Source organism: Chiroxiphia lanceolata, chromosome 1, assembly GCF_009829145.1.
Source record: "Chiroxiphia lanceolata isolate bChiLan1 chromosome 1, bChiLan1.pri, whole genome shotgun sequence".
NCBI lineage: Eukaryota > Metazoa > Chordata > Aves > Passeriformes > Pipridae > Chiroxiphia > Chiroxiphia lanceolata.
In genome coordinates, this window is record NC_045637.1 from 122,511,849 (window position 1) to 122,539,289 (window position 27,441).

The 27,441-nt window shown below is 39.1% G+C and overlaps 1 protein-coding gene across 1 annotated transcript; it reads left to right on the forward strand.

Annotated features, from left to right (window-relative positions):
• Positions 1–12,402: 12,402 nt before the first annotated feature.
• On the forward strand, positions 12,403–15,448 carry NPVF (neuropeptide VF precursor). The gene is made up of 3 exons (XM_032693025.1): positions 12,403–12,574; positions 13,770–14,124; positions 14,987–15,448. The coding sequence occupies exons 1-3, from the start codon at positions 12,437–12,439 to the stop codon at positions 14,992–14,994; spliced, it is 501 nt and encodes a 166-aa protein (XP_032548916.1). The 5' UTR covers positions 12,403–12,436; the 3' UTR covers positions 14,995–15,448.
• Positions 15,449–27,441: the final 11,993 nt, after the last annotated feature.

A 27,441-nucleotide genomic window follows, 5' to 3' on the forward strand; every position in this document is an offset into this window, starting at 1 on the left:
AGTTTTCACAGAGCACTTAAAAATGCAAGATGTCAAGATTAAACCGTTGAAGCAAACAAAATGGGTCTAACCCTAGACATTGGCATAGGAAGGTTTTGTAGCCCAGGTAAAAGTACCCAACACCTGCAGTCTGCTAGTTCAAGAGCAAATTCTGCTGTGCTGTAACAACCACATTAAATTCAGAAATAGTTTTGCCTCTGCCTGCTATTACTCTGGGCATTATTTAGACTCCCTGTAGAAATACATTTACCACAAAGAAGTAATGGCTTTTATACCAAAGCCAAAGAAGACAGTACTTCAAGTTTTGCTGAAGAATGGATTGAATTCATAACTCCTTCTCTCAGTTTCTTCTCCCTGAGAGGAACAGGACAGTGCTCCCTCTTGGACTTTGAATTCACCTGTGTGCAGCAATCTTATTTAGACAGGCATCAGTATGTCAAAGGCACATAGCAAATACTGCAGAATTGAAAGCACAAAATGGCATGAAATACAAGACCTAGATTTATGGTTCCTCTGAAATGTGTGAGCTGGATCAAATACCTGGATCGAAAATGTGCAGTAGAAAATCCTGATTTTCTACTTATTTTGAAAAGAATTTTCTACTTATTTTGAAAAAAACCAAGCTTGCAGGTACTGTGAACACTTGCTTATACAGTGTGACTGCTGATCATTTTTGCTTTGATTTAAAATTACAGAAACATAAGTAAAAAGATTCCAACCTTTTAAATACAAATAAGATCGGTGAATTATCTTATAAATAAAAAATCCATAAAAAACAGACTTGGAAATAGTCTAATAAATATTCTGCTGTAAACAAACCAGTTGACTGAGCAAAATAAATTTATAAATTTAGGGTAGAACAACAGCAGAAAACAATACACATTCATTCCCTTTGGAAACCAAAGTGGATAAATGGGTTTAGTCATGTCTGTCCCAAGAGAGTCTCAAAGCATGCATTTTTTTCAATGTAAAGTGCAAAGAATTGCATTGCATTTTGAATTCCATTTTAAAACTAATTAAAGGTTTGATTGTGCCACTTTCTCTGTTTTGGAATGCACTTCAATACATATTCAGCTTAAGGCATGTGCTCAAGGAGAACTACTCAAGCACTTAATATCATTAACTATGATTTTATGTGCTTTGCTGGATCTGGGCTGTGATGTATAGAGCATATTACTCATCTTGCAAGTCAATGACAAAAATTAATGTAATCTAGGCAATTAATGAAATGGATTTACTCCAGATATAGGTTGCTATATCTCAGAGCAGCCTCCTCATTTAATTTAAATGTTCAGGCTATTAAAGTCATACATGCAGGGTTATATGGAAGATTTCAGATTTTATTTACAGAGAATCATTAAACTATATTTAAAGGCCAGGTTAACTAATGGGGACATTTAAAATCTGTTTTGATATTCTTTCCCTTCCATGCTGTATTTTTGTTTGCTACTATATTTTAGGTTAATGTCATTTTCAATAATTGTTTGCTGCGTATTTTGATTGCAAGCAAACAACAAAAAAAGCAAGTGACAATTCTGATCCCAGTTTACCAGGCAGGCTTCCTAACCTTATAAATTTCCCAATCGTATGCCCAAAAAGCTTTCTTAAATAAACATCTCATGCCCTCATGTGGTTAAAGGGAGACATTGCTGAATAAATCCTTCGGCGTGGCTTTTCTCTTTCATTTGCACACAGCAGTGTTTGTCCAAAGGAAGAATGCTAGCCAAACTGTGTAATAGCCCAATTTAGATACTTTTACCAATAATGAAGGTCTACATATAAGCAAAATATAGAAAATTATGAGCTGCTTTAGGCACTACCATGGCCTAACCTAGGACAGAGCATACAAAATTCTGACTAAAAATTGCGGTATGTATTGTATCGACCAGTGCTTAGTACAGCACCAGCTAAACCCAGTTGTTAATGTCTAAGCATCTTAGGTTTTTATCTATAGCTTAATTAAGAATACACCCTGAAAATACTAACTTACGATCTGAATCAGTAGATTTAGAGTCAAGGTAGGGGACATGGGGGCTTTTTTCCCAAGCAAATGTCCAATCTTAGGATTCTTGGCAAAGTAGATATCAAGATAGATTTTTTAGCATATAACTTCACATCTCAGGCTCAAGAATAAGACAGAATGATTATGATATGTCACATCCAGCACCTTGTTGTTTACAACAAAAAGAAACAAAAAATCCCCCACAGGTAACTGATCCCATGACTCTACAATGTTAATTTTCTAATTAGAATTAGAAATAATTTGTAATAAAACCTCGTTCCAATAATTTGTGTTCATCTAAAACCACAGTCCTGCAAACATGTCTATTATACATCCATTAGTCTGCATGTGGAGACAGAGGTTTGGTTCCTTTTGGCCTCAGATATTCTTTTTGACCTACAGTAAAATCACTGGAAGTTATACTGAGAGATATTAGTAGAGACATTAAGTTTTTCTAAATGCCAAGGTCAGTTACTTCCATCAAAATCAAAAGCTTCTGGGTATCCCCTACCTCTCTATTCAAACACTTAACTCTTCTAAGCAGCTCTTCAGCACTGTTGCCAAGTTTGTGATGTCTTCTCTCTCAGTGCTCAGGGTACAACGAGTAGATTGGCCAACCGAGTTGATTGTTAGACGCTTATATTTATTTATTTGCGCTAAGTAATTGGCACAGTTACCTGTGGAGCAGAATATGGCTGTGACACTACAGCAGACTAGCATATGACACTTAAATTACCTACCTACTGTGCTCATCCCCTTTTGCTGTGATTACCTCCCTACCACACTCACAACTAATCAAATTAACGGTTACATCCATCTGTTCTGAACCAAAATCCATGGCATTGTGTTAGGGGGAGATCAAGCTCAAGATCTGCCTCTTGCTCAGTCCTTGCATCCACCTGTGGTGTTCCACACTGACCTCCCCTCAGCTTTCTATTACAGTGATATCCTGTGTGAGAGGCTGGTGAGATGAACTTTAATTGAGAAATTAATGTACAGCGGGAGGGCAAGAAAAAGAAAGGAATCCATGTAAAAGTAGGAGTCTTACAGCTGTTTGTCACAGAGAGATGTAAAATTGGTAGTCATGCTCTCCTGCATCGAGACAAAGAGTTGCTAAATTAAACAATTTTTAAAGAGACAGAGAGGCAGAAAAGGAGCTTCCCTTCTCTGTCCCCAGCCTCTGTCAGCCTGCTCCTAAAGAAAAATTTTAATTTTTGTTACAAAAACAAATGCAAGACTATAGTCAACTATCTGATAGAACTAGGTGGCTGTTACCAATTTCTCCGGTGATGTACTGTTGTAAACAGAAAAATAAACAGCTCACTACTGTAAAAAATTACAAGGCTGTAAATCCACTAGGGGATTGTGGTGAAATCATAAACTGTAAGAGGAGAGCTCAAGTGGCCTTACACAGTCATCACAATGCAGCAGTGGAATTATAGCACTATAACTCAAAATTTACTTAGTTCTTACATTCAAGAGCAAGGAACTAGAAGTTAAATCGATGTCCTGCACAGACTGCCCAAGTTTGCTCTTCTCCTCCTGCACTTTCTGCCTCTTACTCTTTTACTGCACTGGCACAACACACGACTCTCATTGCTCCCGGCACTTCCTTTACAGTGCAGCAACTGCCACCAGAACTCCTTTGCTATTGAGACTAAAACCCCTTGACTTTGTCTCTTAAGAAAATTAGTGTGAGGTACAGGGAAGTAGCAAATGAACTGACTTGGCATTTGATAAGGATTTTGAGGTACAGCATCTTACTAAAAGTTTCTGATATCTAAGCCAATACATAAAGAATTAAAGGGTGACTCTTCCAGGTCATTTCCAGGCCATCCCAGAAATGTCGGACACTACTGGTAACTCCTAGAAGGACCAATAAATGTTCTTTACTCATAGTTTAGACAACACTCTCAGGCACATGGTGTGACTTGGGGTGTCCTGCGCAGGGCCAGTAGTTGGACTTGATGATCCTAATGGGTACCTTCCATCTCAGCATATTCTATGATTCTATGATAAATTAGGGACCCCTGTGCAACAGTTTCAAAATATTCTCTTTCAAAATGAAGTGAGGTTGCACACAGCCGTTTTAGTATACATCGGCCCCAAATCAGCACGGCAATTAAACCTGAGTAATCCTGGTGTTTCCCTCTAGATTCTTTCATTTAAAAATGGCATATCCCATCCTGTATGGGGATAGATTTGTCCTGTCAGTGCTTTTATTTTTGCATGTATGTCTTCATGAGCTTTCCTTATTCAACTGTCCTGAGATACCACAATGAGCTGTAGAACAGCCAATGCCTGGGTTCCAGTACTCACTTGTACCTTATCATTCCAAGTCGTCCCATTAGAAACTTTCTGATCCCATAGTCACACCACAGGGATCAGATCTTCACAAGCATCTGTCCTTTATATTTCAGATTAACAATAAAAAAAAAAAATATAAATTGAGATGGAGGAAAAGTAGGGTAAAAAAGTGACTTTTTTTTCACAAGCCCCTAAAAATGTCAATTGTAAAGCAGCCAAGCTGTCCAGCAATATCCAGTAGCAAGTTTCAAAGAAAGCTTCATAAGATCTGCAATAATCAGACAGCTGTCTGCATTGTAATCTTGTTTGTTTTCTGTCAAATTGGTACCTCTTTTCCCAAGACCTATTTCAACCAGCTGAGAAGACCTTGACCCTCTTCCTGGCAGGAGGCTTACTCAATGGCTTCCTGCCTTCTTGGATAGTCCTCATTTCTTTCCCAGGTGAAATGACAGCAGAGACATCTGTCAAGCCTTTTTCTGGCTCCAGCTTATTTGGTCAACATCAACAGAAGCTGGAAGAATCTGGCAGGCTTCTGGAGCTGGCAAGAAGCATCAGGTGGCCTGGTTTGTCAGAGGTGACCACATCCCTGACACTGGCACTGGAAGATGCATGCCTGAAATGAGTCAGAAGTTTACCCCACTTCTCCCCAGGCTCGTGTTGGTGGGTTGGGGACTTTTAGAGATAGAATTGTGAATTATTATTTCTCTGCAAGCTTCAAAAGTAATTTCCAGTCATTGACCACGGCCCCAGCATGGTGGCTGTGTTGCCTCACATTCCTTCTCACTTTTCCTCAGCATAATCAGAGAATCACAGAATATGTCAAGCTGGAAGGGATTCGCAAGGATCATCAAGTCCAACTCCTGGCCCTGCACAGGACCATCCCCAGAAGAGTCACACCATGTGCCTGACAGTGTTGCCCAAATGCTTTTTGAACTCTGTCAGGCTTGGTGCTGTGACCACTTCCCTGGAGAGCCTATTCCAGTGTCCAACCACCCTCTGGGAGAAAAACCTCTTTCTAATATCCAACCTAAACCTCCCCTAACACAACTTCAGGCCATTCCCTCTGGCCCTATCACTGGTCATCAGAGAGAAGAGATTAGGGTCTACCGCTCCTCTTCCCCTCACGAAGAAGCTGAAGACTGCAATGAGGTCTCCTCTCAGTCTCCTCTTCTCCAGGCTGAACAGACCAAGTGACCTCAGCCACTCCTCCTACGGTTTCCCCTCAAGACCCTTCACCATCTTCCTTGACCTCCTTTGGGTGCTCTCTAAGAGCTGAATATCTTTCCTATATTGCAGTGCCCAAAACTGCACACAATATTCAAAGTGAGGTCGTCCCAGTGCAAAGCAGAGCGAGACAATCCCCTCCCTCGACTGCCCGGTGATGCTTTGCCCGATGCCTCCAGGACATGGTTGGCCCTCCTTGCTGCCAGGGCACTGCTGACTCATATTCACCTTGCCATCGACCAGGACCCCTATGTCCCTTTCCATGGCACTGCTTTCCAGCATCTCATTACCTCATCTGTACATACAACCAGGGTTGCCTGATCCCAGGTGCAGAATCTGGCCCTTCCCTGTGTTAAACTCCATATGGTTGGTGATTTCCCAGTCCTCTAATTTGTCGAGGTCTCTCTGAAGGGCCTCCCTGCCTTCGAGGGAGTCAACAGCTCCTCCCAGTTTCATGTCATCTGCAAACTTGCTTAATACCCCTTCCAGTCCTGCATCCAAGTCACTTATGAAGTTGTTGAAGAGCACAAGACATAAGATGGAGCCCTGTGGAACCCCACTAGTGACAGGTCTCCAGTCTGATGTTACCCCATTATTACTATTACCCTCTGTGTTCAACCCATGAGCCAGTTGCTCACCCAGCCCATGATGTGTTTATCCAGCTGTGTGCTGGACATTTTGTCCAGAAGGATCCTGTGAGAGACAGTATTGAAAGCTTTACTGAAATCCAAAAAATGACATCAGCTGGCTTCCCTTGATCAGCTAGGTAGGTCACCTTGTCATAAAAAGAAATCAGGTTTGATAAGCAGGACTTCCCTCTCATGAAGCTGTGCTGGCTGTGATCAGTAACTGTCTTGTATTTCAGGTGTTTTTCAGTATCTCCCAGAATAATCTTCTCCATAACTTTACCAGGCACTGAAGTGAGACTGACAGGCCTGTAGCGTCCAGGGTCCTCCTTCTTGCCGTTCTTGAAAATTGGGACAACATTCACCAGCTTTCAATCAGCTGGGACCTCTCTGGATTCCCAAGACCACTCAAAAATCATCAAGAGAGATTTTGCAATGACATCAGCCAGCTCTTTGAGGATTCTTGGATGAATCCCATTAGGCCTCATAGATTTGTAGGGATCCAGCTGGAGCAGCAGATCCCACAAAATTTCAGGGAGATGTTACAAGCCTCGTGGCTAACACTCAACACGAAGTTCAGTGATGGCACTGTCAGCTCCTTCACCACCACATGCAAAGTCCAGGACTTCCAATGAATTATTACTTTCCATTCCAGAATACTGTCTAACATCAATACCGTAAAACAGCAAGAATGCGAAGAACATATTTTTCTCTCCCTTTTTCCCTTTAAAAGCTACATGAGAGAGAGAGGTTTTATTTTAAATAATCTGGACCTGCTTCTCCAGCTTTGTCAGTAAAATGCTTGCAGCCTTTTTCTCTCCCCAGGGAACATAGATGTTTTCCCTTAATTTTTAATTTTCCTAAATTGCTTACATTTTTTCCTACAGTGAAAATCAGACCCCACACCACACAATTCAGCTAACCTACAGTTTAATCTTCAAACTCCTCAGAGTTTATATACAAGGCATAGAGGAACTATTAAATGAGCACAATACTTCTCGGAAAAAAAACATTCTGAAAAGGGGGAGAACAAAGAATGAAGGTATTAGAATCTATAACTAACACAGATTCCAAAGCGAAAAAGTAAAGGGACAACATGGAATAATTAATCTATTAAGAGTCCTTTGGCTAATAGTTAATTCAAATAAAATCTACTAATGATTTTTTAAAGTCCTGAAGGAGTTTTTAAGACATAATTTATTGTTGTATTTTTTTCTCATGCACTTTCCATTGCTGCCTGTGGACTCTAGCTTTAATCAGATTTCTTGTAAGACTTTATGAAGTCTTTCTTGATTTGCAGCCAACCAAAGCACTTTTAATAATATATGGTAAAAGGGTTTAATTTTTAATAGGCAAGAATGGGCAAGAGCTGCTACATGCTGTAGTAGATTGGTAAGGACAGTATTACACTCTGCAGAGTAGTTAGTAAAAAAGAACGTATTTATATCCCAAATGTTATTGAAAACATGTTTATTTTATTATTAGCACCAATGTATAACTTAAGACCCTGTCGAATCTGGAATTATTTTTCACACCTTATTTACCAAGAAGGTAAAGTAATTTTCAGCTTGTTACCATAATAACTCAAGCCTCTCATTGTTTTCTGTCTCTCATGCTGTTCTGCTGCTCCAAAAGCTCAAAGAAAGAAAAAAAAAAAAAAAAGAAAAGGTGAAGTTATACATCTATATCCTGGATTCAGCTAATCAAGGTGGAAAATGTCTTCAAAGGTTGGTGACTGATTCCTAGGGGTTAACACTAAAATAAGATTATTTGTACCTTGGTATTTGTATGCATTTGTCCTCTGTTTATTACTACCCAGCTAACAGGAAAGCTTAGAGCTACATATAGGTGAAAACGTGGTTTAAAATGGTTTCATAAATGTTATTTTTCCATATCAACCTACAGTACACAAAGAAGGGGGCTTTCATAGTAGAGTGAATTCCCCTATTCTTCTAAAAAATCCCAATAGCTGAGCTAATGCCTCATTAATAAAGATAGAAATTATCACTGTGTCCTCAGTAATTGTACTGATGTTGAGGCTTTATACCCGTGGTATTTCAGCAGAGTCATTTCTGATTTAGTACTGGTTTCCTAATGAAATGAGGCAAATCTGTTTCTCTGTCCATAAGTGTGTGTCTGTCAGTCACCCTTGATAACTTTCAAGTCTAGAAGCCAAATTCAGTAAAATTTGGCAGGAATAGACACGCTGCTCATGCAGACATCCTACAGTAAGGTTAATAGTTACTGGACCTCAGAGAATACATATTGTCATTTAATCTTCAATCAAAAGTCATGGGAAACCGAGCTTCACTGGTTCCTCTGATTACAGAAATATTTATTATCAGTATGAAAGGGACATCCAGCCTGCATCTGTAAACAGTGTCAGGATACTGAGTGGAATGAAGGTATATTTATCTGCTTAGAGTCATATATATTCAGGGCAAATACACCTTGCATTGTACACCAGAATAGAAGCACAACAGAGTAAAGCCAGCAAAACCCATTGCATGCCATAGGAATGGGTGAAAAATGAATAGAATGGCTTGCCAATGAAAAAAAATTATACATTTTTAAATCTTCTTTCTTCAAAATGAGCCATAGGATAGGCCATATAATACATAATGGCAAAATGAATATATTATGAATGATTTAGCATTGTGGAAATGCACATATGCTTATTGCTGGCATGAGTCATATAACATGCAATTTTCACACAATGCGTTGTTAATAATGGATAAGGATTTATCAGTATATTCTTATATAAAGAAAGAGCAATATTAAAACTTGTTCTTTCACTGGAATCAAATAACTGTGCTGGAGTTGCTTATGAAATTGAGCTACTTTTGCCTTTAGTACTAATTCTATTTTAATGTCAAATTTTTTAAGAAGTATCCATCAACTTGTGACAAATCAGAGCCACCTTATTGTTGTACTACTAAGCCAAAGTGTTCCTACATATGTGCCAAAATGTGCCTACTTACACTAAATGAAGAGTCAAATGTGCCAAATGTGCCTACCTACACTAAATGTAAAGACAAAAAGAAGCAAACATTACCTTGTCCTAGTTTGTAGTATGCACTTGCGGGAAAACTTAAAATTAGCCCTACCTGTGAGGCCTGTTTCACGTGTAGATGGCAGGGCTCATTTCTGTTGAACTGGGAAATTTTCAAAACAGAAGTCCAGTTATGGTCAAGTCCTCTGAAGAGCTTGGCTGATGAGTGATGTAAGATAGCAAGACAAAACAAGTGTAGGACCAGAGGCTAAGAACTTGAAAATTGTTTTCAGCTGTACTCAGAGCCCTTTCCCCTCTATATGCCTTAAGTAGACCCTTTGTGGATCAAGCTGGAGCAATTTGAGAATAAACAGCCCATTTCTCCAACACAATGTGCCTCCAATAAATGTGTCTTCCCTCTGCAAATTAATAATTTTAATAGATCATGCCAGGATGCCTCAACTGCCTCAGTTTGAGGTTAGCTGGGCCAGTTTATGCTGCTACTGAAGACGGCTTAAATATAGCAGAATTTTCAGTCACATTGATGAAGAGTGCTCACAGTATTCATTCTGGTACTTGAGCACTAGGCTCTTCCTCATGAAAGATAATGAACAATCATTGTAACTGCTTGACTTGAAGTTTCCAAGGAGTTCCTGGCAAATTAAAGGAAAATTAATTCATAAGAAAGCATAGGAACATACAATTCCCTGAGTGTATGGCATGAAAAATACCTGAAAACTTCACTTTATGTAGATTAGAAAATCAACATACATAGGAGGTAAGCTGAACGTCAATAAAGCCTGATTTGGCTTAGACAACAGCAATACATTTTCCTGTTCTGTCTAGGGAAAACAAAATTTGTATTTGTGCCAAAACAATGCAGAAGAGTTTTTGGATCTTGCCAATTCCATTTAATTTAGAAAGCAAATATCTTCACACAGTTAATTGAGAGGCCATTGATCAAGAGAGGTTCATAAACCAGCAGCTAGATAAAAGGAAGGCCCAGTGGTAAATGACCACGTTAGATAGATATCAGAGCATGAATTGCATTCATTATTGTCTTTATTGTAGCTATAAAGAAAAGGAACTTGAAAAATCCATCTGTTCCCACAGATGGAAGCCCCCAGACATGAGGCTCCAGAGAGCCAGGAACCCACATTCAGCCCTTGGTGAAAAGAGACAGTTGCTGCCCAACATAATAAGGACATGGGCCCATTGGAGTGGGTCCAGAGGAGAGCCACAAAGACGATCAGAGGGCTGGAGCACCTCTCCTATGGGGACTGAGAGGGATGGGGTTGTTCAGTCTGGAGAAGAGAAGGCTCTGGGAAGACCTTAGAGCACCTTCCAGTAACCTAAGGAGGCCTACAAGAAAGCTGGAGAGGGACCTTTTACAAGGGCCTGTAGTGATAGGACAAGTGATAGGAATGGATTTAAACTTAAGAAGTGAATTTAGATCAGATATAAGGAAGAAATTCTTCACTATGAGGGTGGTGAGTCACTGGAACAGGTTGCCAATAAAAGTTGTGGATGTCCATCCCCTGAAGTGTTCAAAGCCAACTTGGATGGGACTTGCAGCAACCTGATCTAGTGGAAGGTGTCTCTGACCAGAGCATGGGGGGTTGGAACTAGATGATCTTCAAGGTCCCTTCCAACCCCCAAAAAATCTATGATTCTATGATATTTGAACCCAACCATTTCTGCCGTCGGCCAGGGCCAGAAAGATTGCACACAGAAAAGAAACAAAGAGGAAATTATGTAAATAGTATGTACAACAATAAGGGAAAGTGGCACACAAAAGCCAGTGACTTATCAAAATTCATTCTTCTCTCACGGGGGCTTCTAGTTAGCTTACTGATACCATTCTCATCTATTTTAACAATTTGATGGTCTCCTGTCACATAAAAAATGAGCAGAATCTTTCACACCCCTCCACCTGGTGAAGTTCATCTATGAGAAACTGTTCCCTTTTCACTTTTAAATCTGTCAGTGGGATTTCCCTCTGAAGGCTGTTTATGGCTTTCAGGATCTCAGTTTCAGGGAATCTAAGGTAGAATTGGCTCCATGCACGCACCCATAAAAACAGCCACCTTAATTCTAAAATGGGGTTACTTGCGACTTCTTCAGCTTCATTGTCCAGCAAAGACAGTAACATACTGTCAATTGATAAACAGTCCATACTATCCATGATGGCCACAGCATAAAACAAGTTCTCTCGAGACAACATTTCCTGTGCTGCATGGAACAGACATTTTACAACCCCGGTGATAAATTGCAAAATAACATGTCTAGAGTCCAGTTTCCAGTGTGAGTATTTATCACAAGTAATCAGGTTTCCTCCATATGTGGCTGATTTTAAGTATTAACTTAAATCAGTTCAAGAATTTAAGAATAACAAATGGAAGAACGACATAATATTTTTTTTTTATGTTAGTCTGGCTCACCAGCCTATGTAGCAACTGATTCAATGTGAACTTTAAGGGTACGTTTAGTGTGCATCCTGAATCTCCTTCTGGGACAGAACATGCACGAGCAGTCCAGTGCTTTCACTGCATGCGGTAAAGTGCAGATGCCATTTTAAAAAACACTATTGGAAATTTAGCCTAAAGAATATAGATGCAACATAACCTTTGAAAGTTCTAAAACTTTAACTGATGGGCAGAGTTTCAAAAGCATGTATCTAATCCATTCTGAACGCAAATTAACAGTCCAATTTAGAGCACAGACTCTATGCACGTCAATAGATCACATTGACGCATAACATCTCTTATGACCTGATCAACAACTTCAATAGACAGCACTTAATTTCAATGGGCCAAATGTCCCTAGCTGTACATAAGTATATAAACGAGCATTCTATGATCCAAAAGGATCATTTAAGCAGAAAAATATTTACATGGAGAAAGCTTCCTTTCATACTCCTTCTGAGGACACTGATACAAAAGAAAGAAACAAGGTGATTTTGTCTACTGATGATGAAGCATTGTGACTATTGTATATCCCTACTGTTGTTGCTTAATTAGCTAATTAAGACATACTTCATCAGAAGAAAACATTTGTAAGGTCAGCGCATCCCTAATAAGAAGTTATGTTGCTTAAAAAGCTTCACAAAAGAAATTCTGAACATTCTTCAAATATATTCAAATTGCTTCCCTAATTAATATTAAGAATTGGAGCTTTAGAGACTGATGTAATAGCAAAAAAAAAAAATTGTTTTCTGATTATATAAAAAGATGGAAGATTTCTGTACAGATTCTGAGCTCTCTAAATAAGCTTAACCTGAGAAAAATGAAAGTAATTTCAACCAAGAAGTTTATTCTGTTTGCTTTAGCTACAGTGGTCTTTCTAACATCAACTAGTATGTGCCTAAGTGAACCAATGAAGTCCAGTCTGGAGAGCAGAGAAGATGATGATAAATATTACGAGGTAAGATCTGTATTACTATGACATTATTTGGGGGAACTGTGGGTCAGAACCTGAGCATATTGGACTTTTTGGCAGAGGCTCTCCTAACTTCATTGCACAGCATTCAGCATTACAGCACTAGCAGTATGGAAAAACCTTGCTGAAAGAATTTTCAGGAAGTTCATTCGCTTGGACATATATACCATGTAAATCAATTCATGTTTCAATTTTCTTGCAATACAGATTTGTGATTAGCCTGAGATTTTTTCTGAAATGATTCTTACACAGTGGAGTCTCAATTAATATTCCTGTCAGGCACTTTATGCATATAATATAACAGATAGATTATTAATCCAAAATTAATAAAGGCATGCTTGTAATACTCAAAGAATAATAATAAACAGAGAACATTTTAAGTCTAATATAGTTAATGGTCTTAACATTTTATTCTGGAATTGACCATAAAAATTTCTTTGCACGGTTGCACATTTATTATGTCTCAATAGATGCCAAATGAAATTTGCACACTTCATCTGCACTATTTTTCATATCTGCCCTGCAAATACTCCCTAGGAAATGAAAGTCAACCTCTCTTTTTGACTTATCATCATTGGTATAATAAACATTCTTCAAACCAAAATACAATTTCAATTGTGCTAGTGAAATCCTCTAGTCTTCAGCTTACTGTCTTTTATACACTTCTAGAAAGGGTGTGCAGGTGCAATCAGAGGGATAGTTTGTTTAATGTTTTAATCATGAAGTATGAACTAGAATGGCTCATTCCCCTTCTCTGCCAGTAACTGGAGAAGCTCACAGGGAAGTCACCAAAGAGGGGCAAGGAATTGAAGTTAGGTTAAGTGGCATTTGTGTCTTTTAACTGAAATTTAAAACCATATTTGTACATTTTTGCTGTTAAGGCTTGGAAACTTATTTTTGTAAAAGTGCCTGATTTTCAATCAGGGAAGAATACTCCTCTATAAGAAGGGTCATGCTGTTACAGCTATTTTTCAGGCAACAGTTGCCCTTGACATCATGACACAGGTAATATGGAGTTTAGCAAACACAGCTAAAAAGCATTACACATTCAAAAAAAAAAAAAAAGACTGTACCCATCAGCTTTCTAAGGCGAGATGAAAATGAAGGCTTTGTGTGACTGGTAGCTGGAGTAATGCCCTATAAAATGATACTATTCTTTTTTTAAATTATTTGTCTTTAGATTAAAGATATTTTGGAAGAAAAGCAGAGGAGTCCCAATTTTGAAGAAATGGAAGACTGGGCATCAAAAAATACCATTAAAATGAACCCTTTTACAGTAAACAAGATGCCAAATTCAGTTGCTAATTTACCTCTTAGATTTGGAAGGAATTATCCAGAAGAAAGAAGCATTAAACCATTTGCTAATTTGCCCCTGAGATTTGGAAGAGGTTTTGGAGACAACATACCTAATCATGCTCCAAAGGTATCACACAGGCTTGGGAGATCTCCACTTGTTAGAAGTTCCAGTCAATCACTTCTAAATTTGCCACAGAGATTTGGGAAGTCACTGACTGTCAATCAGGAATCTGAACCAGGTAATACTACACAGTGTTCATGCCATATATTAAAATGCATGTTAAATCATAGGTTAGTGATGATCAAATACAGCTAGAATTCCTCAAGGAATATTCTTAAGCATTTCAACATAAGTTCAATTTGCCAAAAGAAAGATTTGCAGTTCATCAAATCAAAAAGTTTCATCAAAAGAATGAGTAAAGAATCTCTTCATAAAATCTTTCCTAATGAAAAGACACCAAATAGCCAAATCTGAAAATGTTCATATGACAGGATAACGTTTGATGCTTTTTTAGATCAGGTTCCATTTTGAAAATTTATAGCTTTGGTGAAAAAAATTCAAAATCATTAAAATATCCCAAACTTACCTAAAAATTACACTTCCATTTTCTAAATGTATGCAAATTAGAGTTAAAAAAATAGACAAAATACCAAGCTGAATAGCAGCATTTTGAAAATGTTTTTTTCTCACTCAAGCTATTTTTTTCCCAGATCGTCTTACAGAGACAATATTTGGAATTTTGGTTGTTCATTCCAAGTTAAGATGAAAAATTTTTTTTTGACTTCTTAGAATTTTTTCCAGGATAGGAAAGCTATTTCCTGCCCATTACTAAGAATAATTGAAACCAGCCCTTCAATAATCATCCTTCTTATCAGAATTGCTGCCTTGTTGGAACTGTCCATTTGTCTTATAACCAAGTTTCGTTTGGCTACCCCTGACTTGCATCTGACACATGTGTAGAGTAGAAGTTCAGGCCAGGAAACATAATTGATGTATCAGAAACCAAGATTTTTTTCTTATTTAATTTGATTCCTTTCATTCCTTTCTCACCGTCTCACCTAATTATAACAGATTTTGTTTTATTTGTCTGCTATCTTTAGGGATATGAATTCTAACAGTCACAATAATACCGGGATGAAATTATGAAGATGAAATCTGAAAGACTTGGAAAATCTGCAATGTGTATTCAAAACCAAAAGTCATGAAAAGGAAACGTGAACCGAAATGTAAACCTGTCTTCATGTTATGAGTAATATATTAATTATGTACAAACCTTTGACATATAAGGCAATGATAATTGTAGTGATTATTGTAGTACTTTACTTCAGTGGCAGTGTAATATAAATTCTATTTACTTCTGTGCAACTCATATCCTGTTGGTTGTACAACCTAATTTCAGAACAATGACTGTAAAATTGAAAGCATTTTAAGCAAAAGAAGCATAGTATGAATAAAGATGCATGGTTCAAATAAAAAGAAACCTACAATGTGAATAACAAAGAGAAGCAGGATCAAAACCCCCAGTAGCTTAAACAAAATCAAGTAAAATGTTGAGAAAGCACTTTTCCTGTTGTTTATGGGTCATGTTAGATATAAATCTCAAAGACAACTTGTCTCTGGTAGGTGGCTCCAACATCTCTTCTCCTGCTCACCAGCTAGTCCAGCTTTAAATTGATATTAGAATCACACACACATATGGGTCCCTTCATCAGCAGCCATTCAATGCTCAGTCTCTTCAACAGCTTGTATCCAGACAATATGTCTCTCCAGTTCCTAGCCCCTAGACCTGCATGTCAAGCAGACCACTCACTCAACTCACTCAACTCACCAACTAGCCCGGCTTGAGATTTGCTAGCAGATCATACACACATATGTTCACAGTGTCCATGTACACTCATATAGGAAAACATTCAATTATTGAGTTTAACAAGGACATGAGACCAGGAACAGGACATAGCCTGACTAAAATTACTGGCAGCAGCTTGACTGCATGCAGTCAGTCTCTTTTATCCCTCCTCTTCTCCATTTTCCTATGCTTGTTCTCCCTCCTTCTGTCTTGATCCCTTCCTGTAACTGTCTTTTGTGCTCCCCTAAACATCCCAAAACAAGACTAGCACTTTCCCACATCCTTTACAACATCCCATAAGAAGTTTTATAAGATCCTACAAGCCCTCTCAAATATCTCATTGTTTTGCACTTTCCCATGATACCAGATACAGAGCTCTGGCTGAACCTCCTCAAGTCATTGAGTGGTTCCTCTAGAGTCCCATAAGCAGTGATCTAAGAGTTCTGCTCTTTGTTACAGTTTTGTTATCTCCTCTTGCTCAAGGTTTTGGTATCTAAGAGTTTAATTTATTACTTATCCTGTCTCTTGTCTTACTTAGTCTTTTGTGCTGAATAACCAGTAACCAGATATCCTTACATTCCACATATCTTTAGAGGAACCTGGAAAAAAAACCTAATCAAATTGATCAGATAAATTCATAGTTGGGACAGAGCTCGAGTTGCCATTCCTCTACAATGTTAATGAGGCCACTTGAAACACAACACTATTCGTTCAGCCTACAGCTGGTCTAATTCAACCCAAAGGAATCTGACCACTGTCCTGAGAATATCCATTCTCTCTACTCACTCATACTCAAAATAACAAAGAGATCTAAACAGATTAAAAACAATGCGATTGCATCTTTTGAATGAAAGAATCCAAAACCAATCCCTGGGCTTCTCTCTAAGCCTCAGAAAACACTTTACCTAACAAGGTCTGGCAAAAGACCTGTTTTGCAGTATAACATTTTGGTACTACGGACAAGTCCATGATGAAGGACACTGATCAACAGATTGTTGATCAGTGAAAGTCCAAGACACAGGCTAAAAAGTAGAAATCTTGTCATTGCCTACCACAACAACAGGTGTTATTCTTTCTTGAGTCAGGGAAACTGCGATCTTTTAAGTGATTTACAGTCAAACGAACAGTGGAAGGAAATGCCCGGAACTTTGAGCTGTGTTTCTGGTCCTGCAAACCTCACTGCACATCATGTGAACCAAGAGTAAATAAGGTTTGTGAGAATCCCTGAGCAGCAACAGCAGCTGCCTTTTTAAGGCACATGTCACCTAGCAATAGGGAAAGGGTACACATCAACTGGCATTAATAACGGCTGTTGTGGGAGGAAAGCAGAAGCCCAAATATTGGCCCAGCAGCAAGTACAATCAGGTGGTCCTCTTATTGCAAACTTCACAGCATGGATACAGGAGATGGCTGTTGATTTATTTTCCCTCAGCAGAAGAACAGCCAGGTGAAAACTACATAAAGGAGGAATTATGCTATGCTGTGCAAAATTTCTGTTTGGCTTGAGAGTATGTGAGTCAAGAAAACAATCACTGGCTAGTGCAACGGGTGAAGAAGTGGCACAAAAGGCAACACACATTGCTCTAGTTATCACTCACCAGATTATTTATTATCCATATATAAATATTATTCATGAATTGTGAAAAAGCAAGGAAAGGACTCGAGTAAATCAATTGACAGACAATTGAGGCTTGCTGGCATGAATTCCAGTAGGGTTCAGGTGCTCCCAGCCTTCCTTGCCATACAAGTAATATTTATGTCTATTATTAAAGTCACCATGCAAAAACACCAGGCTTATTTTAGATTCTGACTTAAGCTTATAGAGAGGACAGCTGACAATCTACTGATTAATTTATAAGTCCAAGGGCTCATCATGTGGTCGATTTCAATATATCATTTGGATAGATTTAGTAGAATGTAAATTGACACTTTCCGTTTACCCTCAGAAGGAGCCAGACTTGGGAACCCGGTATTTGAAATCTGTCAATCTTAAATTCCCTTCAACTGCTTTTGCAACTGCCTTTTGCATTTTCTTCAAAATATTACAACTGTGCTAGCCTTAGCAATCACAGACCACTAGAAATTTTCAGACTCTAAACAGGACATTTTAAAAATTGCCTCAGGTTTAAGAGCAGCTACAAGCAGGAATTGGTAATGCTTTCTTTTAGTGACAGCCGCTAAAGTACATCTGGCGCAGATGCATGGACAACCACAGATATCTGAATTGCATTTGTGCTGCTCTCCTGATCACATAAAGTGTAGAAGGGCTTCACCTACTGTCACTCAGATCTTTCATAGCACAGAGTATGGATGAGAAAAATCTGTGCATTAAGAAAGAAAAGAGAGGCTTATGGTATCCTTATGTGTATTTTATCTCAAGAACAATAGACAGTGTCAAATACGTTTTTTTCTTCTTTTCATATCTATGTACATATATCCTATACAATGATTCGCCGGAAGGTCAGTCCTATGGCCTTACTCAGAACTGTATCCAATTAAAATTTTGGTGAAAACCAACAAAAAATGGGTGTCTCTTACAGTTGCCATCCAAATTATTCACTTAGAGGCCTAAAGTTAACTGGTGAAATAAATATTCTAGACAGGCTTTCAGAAAACTTAAACAACTTTGTAGGCTACCATGGCACTTGTAATATTAGAAAAGTATATGGTTATAATAGTTTTCTAAAAACAGAAGGTATTAAATGCTATTAAAGTTCATTCCATCCCTTTATGACCATCCTCCAACCTGCTGACAGTGCATAAAGTGAAGGGAAAACCAGAACATTGTTTCCTTTGTTTACAGGTCTTAGAAAAGGAGTCAGGCGATTAAAACAGAGATAGGTCAGAAAAACTCTGCACAAGAAAATTAATTTCGCTACATCTCAAATTTTCAGAAGCACCCAAGTACTACTTTGTCTCACATAGCAGCACCTTGGCAGATAATTACTTCTTTTAAGGCACTGCTTTCAACAGGAGGTTGGACCACATGATCTCCAGAGGGCCCTTTTAACCCAAACATTTTATGGTGATTCTACAGTCCTTCAGGCTTGGGAAATGTAAGACTAAGACAAAACTGTTACTTCACAAAGGAATCTTTATTTCCTTATATACCTTTATAACTTTGATCCCAAGTCCCTCGCCAACTGTTGGTCACTTGCAACAGCAGAAGTTTTCCTAGTCAATAGCAATAATGGTACAGCTAGGCAGGAGCATTTAACAGTTCCCATTTTCTGGAACATGTTGACTACTTAGCTATTTTCCCCTATTTTGTCATATTTAGGATACTTGTTCTGGGTTTGAAGCATTTGGACCTGGAACACTTCCTATTTGGATGAATTAGTGAAGGAGAACAGAGAAGAACTTTTTAAAATCAGCTGTTTCTCCTAGCTGCTTAGCTCTGTGGATACTTAAAATACATCTACATCTTGGGGTAATAAATTGTTTGGAATTTATTATATGGTCAATACGGAGAAATTTACTTGTAAAAGAATGCAGACAAGCTTTCTTTGAACTCTACTGTTGAAGAGAGAGGCTCAAGGAAAACATAAAAGCATATGTTGGGTGCTGAGCTTGTCTTTCACTGTGGTTACCATTTTGACTAAGTACCTACTTGCCTTTAGAGACCATCATCAATTCTGAGAGCTGCAGGTTTGCCTCTCCCTCAAGCGACATTTCAAATGAAATGGTACTGCTTAATTAGGCAGCTGATTTCTTCAGGCAGCTATGAAAAAAAAGTCAGAAGTTTAATTTAGATGTGTATGAAGACATAAGGTACCAGTGGAGGTACTGCAGGATACCTATAGTGTAGATATACTGGGATCACATATGGTTTATGGAATCTTGAAAGAAGTGAACATGGGTGATTCTGAATTGCTCTTGATGTGACAAGTCTGCAGAAAGAGCAGGGGAAGGGAAAAGAGCAGACAGTTTTCAGATGGTACTTCCTGTGTCAGCTCAGCCACCACAACATGCTTCTAGAAGTTCTATATTTCAAGACATTTCCTAACAAATGTATTCTTGCACATTTATACTGCATATGATTTAATGAATCCACAAGAGTGGCCTGGAGGATTGCAGAACCCACCCCCGTCTCAGATGTATAACTAGCGATAAATTTTTTCTGGATCTTATTTGCCTCTGCTGCTAAGTGCAGATGGAGCAGATACTGCAACATGTGCAGAACTGATTTTCTTAGTCATCCCAGAAATCACTGAGATGAGGATACAGTAACTTGGGCTGACTGAAAAGGAACATGCAGGGAAAAGTTTGCAGATAATATATAAGGTAATGAGGGGTTTTTTCCACTGTTTTCCAACATGTAACAGAAAAATATTCTCATTTGTTAGTATTATTTTGACAGTGAATAATCTATTATTGTTTTTTTGTAATACTTTTCTCTTAAATCACTATTGCATTATATGCTCTCACAGATCTGTTACAAAATTTCTTGTTCAGACCCTCACCAGAGAATAAGCATGAAAGACATCACTGTACATGCATGTGTACCTATTCTGTCTCTAGATACTTGAGTATCAGAAAATTTGATAAGCAGCAGCCTTAACTAAAACCATTCAACCCTCTATAAGCCTGTATTGGACAGCATTATTCATACAAGGGACACATCGTCACCCTGAAACTGTATAAGGTCTTTGCAAAATATAAATTGACCTTGTGGCCTGATCCTGCCATCAGTCTGGGGTAAATCTAAAGTAACTTCAGTGGAATCAATGTATGGATTGATTGATTGATTGACATGACATGACATGACATGGAAACTGAGTGCAATTTAACTTATAAATAAGTTAAAGGTTCGCCAAAGTTGTGTGTGAAGAAGCTGCCGTATGCAATTATGCAACATTCTTCATATTAACAAGGCAAAAGTAGGGCACAGGCCCTAGAAGAAAACTACTTTAGTGCCTAGAAAATAAATGTTTAACTGTTTTTTCTAACATGCAAGTCACAGCTTCATATTCTGGTTTATGAGATAAAACTAAAAGAATTGTACATAATTAATTTGATAATCTAAACAGTCAGCTGTTATGCTCAAATGAAAGATACACATAAATACATTGTATACAGAAAACCTAACTCGGAGATACAAAACTTGATGTTCGTTCTCTAAAGTAAAAGCAAGACATTTGGGGTTATTGAAATGCAATGTAAGCCTTCGGAATTCCCATCATTGCAAAACTGCAAAACTGGCCTGTGGCCACGAGAGGGCAGAAAGAACAGTCCCTCTAAAGCTTGATTTTTGGGAGAATCCTGTATTTCCTCGCAGAACCTGGGCTGTAAATTGCCACAAGAAGCTCCTGGAGGAGTTAGGAAAATGCAAACTACACAGTCAGCTTTACAAAATCTACCTAATGAACTTTCAGCCTTAACAAATCTGGTCATCTCAATTTTCTGTCCTTAAATAACTATTCCTAGAACAAGTAAATTAAAAGAAAAAGAAAAAAGAAAAAAAAAAGAAAAACACGTAAAAAATTACAATGGTATTTGACATAAAACCTGAAGAGAGGATTTCTTGCAGTGTGTATTAAGCTGTGTATCAATGCTTTCTAACTTTTGCCTTTTAACACCAGCTTAGGGATAAGAATACATATAATTTCTCACTTCAATAAACAGCTTGCTCTGGCTCTTTTTGGATCTGAATGCATGTGTAGTTCTCACAATATCGTGGCTATTAAAAGCAGTAAGAAGTCCAGAGAATGATGTCTCAGTCTTCTTCACTGAAATGCTCACATCCCTCTATTTTAGGGGGAAAGTATTAATTAGATAAATTACTTTTCTCCCTATTTAGCTGAATGGGACTCATCTTTCCTTGGCCCACCACCACGTAGGCAAAATAGCTTTATTCACTTAGAAATTATGTTTCTATTTTTGGTTTCCGCTGGCTATGTCACATTTAACCCCCTGAAGAATATACACCTTGGAGAGGGTACTGGCTTAAGACTGCCTTAGCAAGTCATCTTTTCTGCATTAGTCAATTGGAAGGTTATAAGATCCCTGACCTGAGATCATATACCTACCACAGCTAACCACAAATTGCTATTTTATCTGTCTGACAGAGCCATCAACTGATTTTAATCCCTGCGAGGGGAATATTTTGCTTAGGAAGGCGGATTATTCTTTGAATTCAAGGGATGCCCTGTTGTAAGGCTCCTTCCTCCCTTTGCCCCAGCAAAAGGGATAGTTTTCTTTATCTGATTTTCCACATAACTGCTAGAGTGTGGGAACAACCTTTGAAACCACTTCTAGGCACTTGAAGGACAAAGTGATTGGGAGCATGGATTCAGCAAGGGGAAGTAATGGCTGACCAACCTGATGATGATCTGCAGTAAAATGACTACTTGGTAGATACAGTGAGAGCAGTGCACACTGTCTACTTTAAGTCATGCTTTTGACACTATTCCCCACAAAATCCTCATAGAGGACCTGATGAATTATAGCCTGGATGAGAAGACTGAAAACTGGTTGAATGACTGGGCCCAGAGAGTGATGATCAGTGGTACAAAGTCTAGTTGGAAGCCAATAAGGAGTAATGTACCCCAGGACCCAATACTGGGGACAGTCCTGTTCAGTGTCTTCATTGATGATCTGGACTACGGGGCAGAGTGCATCCTCAGCAAGTTTGCTGATGATAGAAAATTGGGAGGAGTGCCTGATACACCAGACAGTCATGATGCCAACCAAAGGGATCTGAATAGGCTAGAGAAATGGATTGATAGGAGCCTCATGCAATTCAACAAAGGCAAATGGAAAGTCTTGCATGTGGGGAAGAACAACCCCAACACCAGTACATGCTGGAGGCTGACTAGCTGGAAAGCAACTTTGCAGAAAAGGACCTGGGGATGCTGGTGGACACTGAGTTGGACAGGGGCCAACAACATGCCTTCTCTATAAGGAAGCTAAATGGTATCTGGACAGCATGAGGAGGAGTGGCCAGCAGGTTGAGGGAGGTGATCCTTCACCTCTACTCAGCACTGGTGAGGCCATAGCTGTAATACTGGGTACAGTTCAGAACTCCCCAGAATAGAGGAGACGGAGCTACTGCAGGAAGTCCAGTGAAAGGCCACTAAGACAATGAAGGGCCTAGAACATCTCTCATGACGGAAGGCTGAGAGATAGGGACTGTTCAGCCTGGAAAAGAAAAGGCTCAAGGGGGATCTCATCAATGTGTACAAATACTTGAAGGGAGGCTGCAAAGAAGATGGAGCCGGGCTCTTTTCATTTGTGCCCAGTGACAGGACCAGAAGCAATGGGCCCCAACTGAAACACAGGAGAGTCTGTCTGAACATAAGGAAGCACTTTAGACTGTGAGGGTGACTGAGCAATGGTCAGGTTGTCCAGAGGGTCTGAGAAGTCTTCCTCCTTGGAAACATCCTCCTTGGAAGCCTGCTTTAGGTGGCCCTGTCTGAGCAAGGAGTTGGACCGAGTGACCTCCAGATGTCCTCTCCCACCTCAAACATTCTGCGAATCTGTGATTTTGTGATGTCCATCTTTCCCCGACACCACTGTCAGTCACATCAGCACAGAACATCAGCACAGAATCCACTGCAGCCTGGTAAGGGAGCTGTACAGAGATGTATGAAGGACCTTCGCCATCACAGTTATTTGTTTTCCAAAGAAACTCACTAATCTGGAGATACAGGTGCCAGTGAAACATATAACTTAGGTACTGATAGATTTACATGTGGGGGTGACCTCTTTTGTGTGAAGATTGAGAGTGTAGAAGTTATGTCCTAAGCCTTTTTCCTTCAGTCAGCACACCCTCTATAACAACAAATGAGGCAGGTCATTCCCATCATATCTTAAAACCACAACTGTAAATCTTCCATAGTATTTTTTTGGAAGGAAATAACAGAGATTTTTCAAAGTTGAGTAATAAATGAAATTAATGAAAAGATTCTGCTTAGCTTTTCCATACATCCAGCTCCAGATTAGGATGAAGCATGAAAAAGAAACACAGAAAATATTTTTTTTTCAGATTATATTGAACTTGTGAACTATGGAAATCACTGATACAGCTATATCACTTGCACAAGGCACAAGTGCTAAAGAGTAGTTCACTTTAATGTGATGGCCAAGTCATCCATGTTAAAAACAAACCAGTGGTCCAAAATCATAACAAACACATTACTGGCTCTACTGGATATTAATAACATGACAGTGCATTTAATAGGTATTCAGAAAAGATATTTATGTATTATCACTTGCCAAAAGACATTCTTTTAGCTTTTTTTTCACACTGCTTTTCCAAGAAAAGTAGGACCTCCAGCTAATTTTGCTCTGACTGGTGAGAAAAACAGAACAAAAACACTCTTTTCAAACATATCCATTTATTTTGATGCCAATTCAACTCAAACAAAAACCACATTGAGAGAAAAGAAAAGGTCAGCAGAAGAAAGTAAACCAGATCAAAATCTATCAGCATGTCTATCAAACACAGGAAGGCAGAAACATCCAGCAAGCCAACTAACTAGAATCCAAACTCCACCAGTGGCCAGGTCCAACTGTTTGAAGGACGGTATGAAAATCCCACACAGGACCTAAACAAAGAATATTGATATCTCCAAGAGTGGGAATAAAACCTGATACTTCACAGAATTCCTGCTGCTGTGCTGCCTGCCTTACTTGAAATCTACTTAGGCTCAGCCAATTTGTCAGGAATGGAACCGACACCCACATGATTGCACTCAATTATTCCCAATCAAATTTTCTGTAACTGGCTTGGCTTGTGGTTGCATTTACTGTTTTATTCAGGAGAGGTAAAACTGCACATCGCCTATGTATGTCTTGGATCCCAGATGCCAGGTGTTCTCTAACATCCTCCCCCCTCATACAAGAGTTAAGCACCTGCTGGCATCACCAGCTGCCTCATTCTCTGTATGTCACTCCAGAAGATCCCAAACACCCTCTCACTGTGATGTCAAATTCTACCAGAACACAAGACAAAGCACAGTCACAGTGCACCGGACTGAACAAGAAGGTAGGCTTAGTTCTGAGTTCTGCCCTTCACAGTTTCTTATTAACGTTTTCTTCCAAAGAGACAGACAATAAAGCTTGGGATGAGAGGGGCTATTCCCCAAAAATTGTCTCCTCTTTTGGAATAATATCTCTTTGGGGTTCTGTAAACACAATATTTGAAAGATTATTACATTTAGAAATCAATTTTTGTATAGGTATCATTTCTCAGAATAATAATGTATCATTTTCCTATACCTTCCTGCCTTCTCCCACTGGAAGCTTTTTCTCATCAAAGCCTCATAGTGAGATGATTCATTCTCTTGACCATGAATTTATGAAAGCTCTGGGGCTGAACTGTGTATGATCATGGCTCCTCCTTTGGAGAGATATCATCCTGGAAACTAGTGAGTTCTTTTGGGGGTGATTTCCCCCAGATCAATAAGGATTTGGGACTTCAGTCACTGAGCTATAATCCCCTTGGCTTCTTCTACCAAGGAATCAGGCCAGTTTGCCAGGGAACAGAACTGGACAGACGGTGTGCATCTTTCTGCATGCATTGGACTGCATCCAGGGACCGCTGTTCATAGGGATGTCTTGGACCTTGATCTGGATCCTGCTGCTAAAGGGAAGTGTGAATGGATACGAACTTGCGGTCCCCAAGCCAGCCACCTGGAAGTGCTGTGCAATGAAAATTTTTCTGGAGATGAAGGCAAGTTTTAGGATTTGCATGGTGGCTTTGGACTAGTGCAGCTGCAGGGACATGGTACATATATGTTCAGTACCCTTTTGATGAGGGCGTATGGGTTACTGCCTATCAGTGGCACTTGTGTTGATATGCTGGGTAAGACTGCAAGAAGGGTGTAAGTCTGTACATTGTGGATTTGGAGCTGAATGCAGTCAGATCATGATCTGGTGCTACGGATGATGATTGAAATGCGAGGAGACTGATGAAGTAAAATTGATGGCATAGATCCCTGCCTCGGTGGGCATCTGCTGCTGTGGAGTTGCAAGGAAAACCTATGAAATGTGGCACCTCCCTATATGTGCAACAGGCAGAGGCAAAAAATCCACTAGTCACAGGCTCCATCTGTAATTCTGGCAGGCAGAAATACATGTCTGAGAAAGGTTAATAAAGCCAGATAGAGAGGAAATTCTACTAAGTTCTGAATAATGTGGACTCAGAAGTGCATTACATTATAGAACCACGGCAGTTCTGCTGGAAGGAAAGTCTAGCTTCTGTTTCTTGCCCACTTGTGGATGAACAACTCAGAATATTTTTCTCATTGCAAGCCAGTTGTACTTGAATCTGAATCACCAGGATGAGATTCCCCTAGTGCTCATGTAGCATATAGCAGACCACCCAACACTATAAATTGCCAGTGTGATAGAACTAATTTGATTTTTTTTCACTTGAATATGCCACATCAGCTTCTTCTCTTCAAAACCATATGGCCCAAACCCCCAGATATCCTAGAAGAATAACATACTTAAAATATTTTCAAATTAGTTTCCTATTTTAATAAGACAAAGCAAAGTCTTTTGCATTTCATTGACATATTCCAGAGAAGGAGAGGGTTTGATCATAATATCTTTTTTTGTCAAAGCTTTGCATAAGTCAGGATGGCAAACATGTCCCAGTGAGTTGAATATATATTGCACTGTTCTCCTTGAGACCCCTCAGATTCCTCTTGCCATTTTAAAATCTATAACTGAAACCTAGCAGACCATTAAGAGTACAGCAGCACAGAATAGGCTTAAAGGTACAACTGAAAATGTAAGGGGGTCAAACAAAGGCCTCTCAGCCTTCTCCATGTGATGAGCCACTAGGTTTTAGTCAAAAGAAGTTCTGTCACAGCTTGTGGAGAGCAGAGTGCTTCCCTTTGTATTTGTGAACTTATATTAGACATTACTACATGCCCCTACTGTGTTTGTCATAGGGCAAGTGGGCTCCTGGGGCCTTCCTCAAGATTCTCCCAGAAGAAGCAGGGCACAGATACAAGAGAATGCTCTGCTGGCTTTTGGTGGATGGGGGAGGAAGCAGTAGTGCTTCTTCGTCTACTCCATCTCAGAGAGAAGACTCTGACACTGTGAACCAGAGCTTCACTGGGTAAAAGTGCAAGTCCTGGTGCTTTTCTCTTGCACAACAGAGTGGCTCACAACAGAGGTAACTTATTTAGGTATAAATGCCCACATGGCATTCTGGAGAGCACAGGGGTTTATACTGACCTAACACAGCACTTCTCCTCACAAACAGGTAGTCAACCAGTATTGAAATACTGGTAAAAGAAGGACTAAAGCATTTCCTGTCAGCACAGAAGTAGAAACAAAAATCATGGCAATTAAGGAAAAAGAATTCTTTTCTTTTAAAAGTATAGTGGATTTAATAACCTTTCAGAGTGGGACTGGAACTTTATATTGAATCTGAATTCACCAAGTGAGACTTTCTAAGTCCAAACTTCCTCCTCTGACTACTTGATAGCTTATTTCTAGCTTATGTTCATCAATAACAAAAAGCAACAGCATCATATCTCTTTAATCTGCCTCCTTTTTTTGGTTTGGTTTTCTTTTGTAGCCCAGTAGAATAACCAGGTAGCAGTAGTAAAAGCAACCGTTGTTTCTTGTCGACACTTGCCAGAATTAGGCAGAACTCATGTTTCCTCCTCAGTATCCAGGTGGACTAACAAATTCTTTGACATTTGGTATTTTATCCTGCATCTTCTCCCAGAAGTTCATATATGAAAT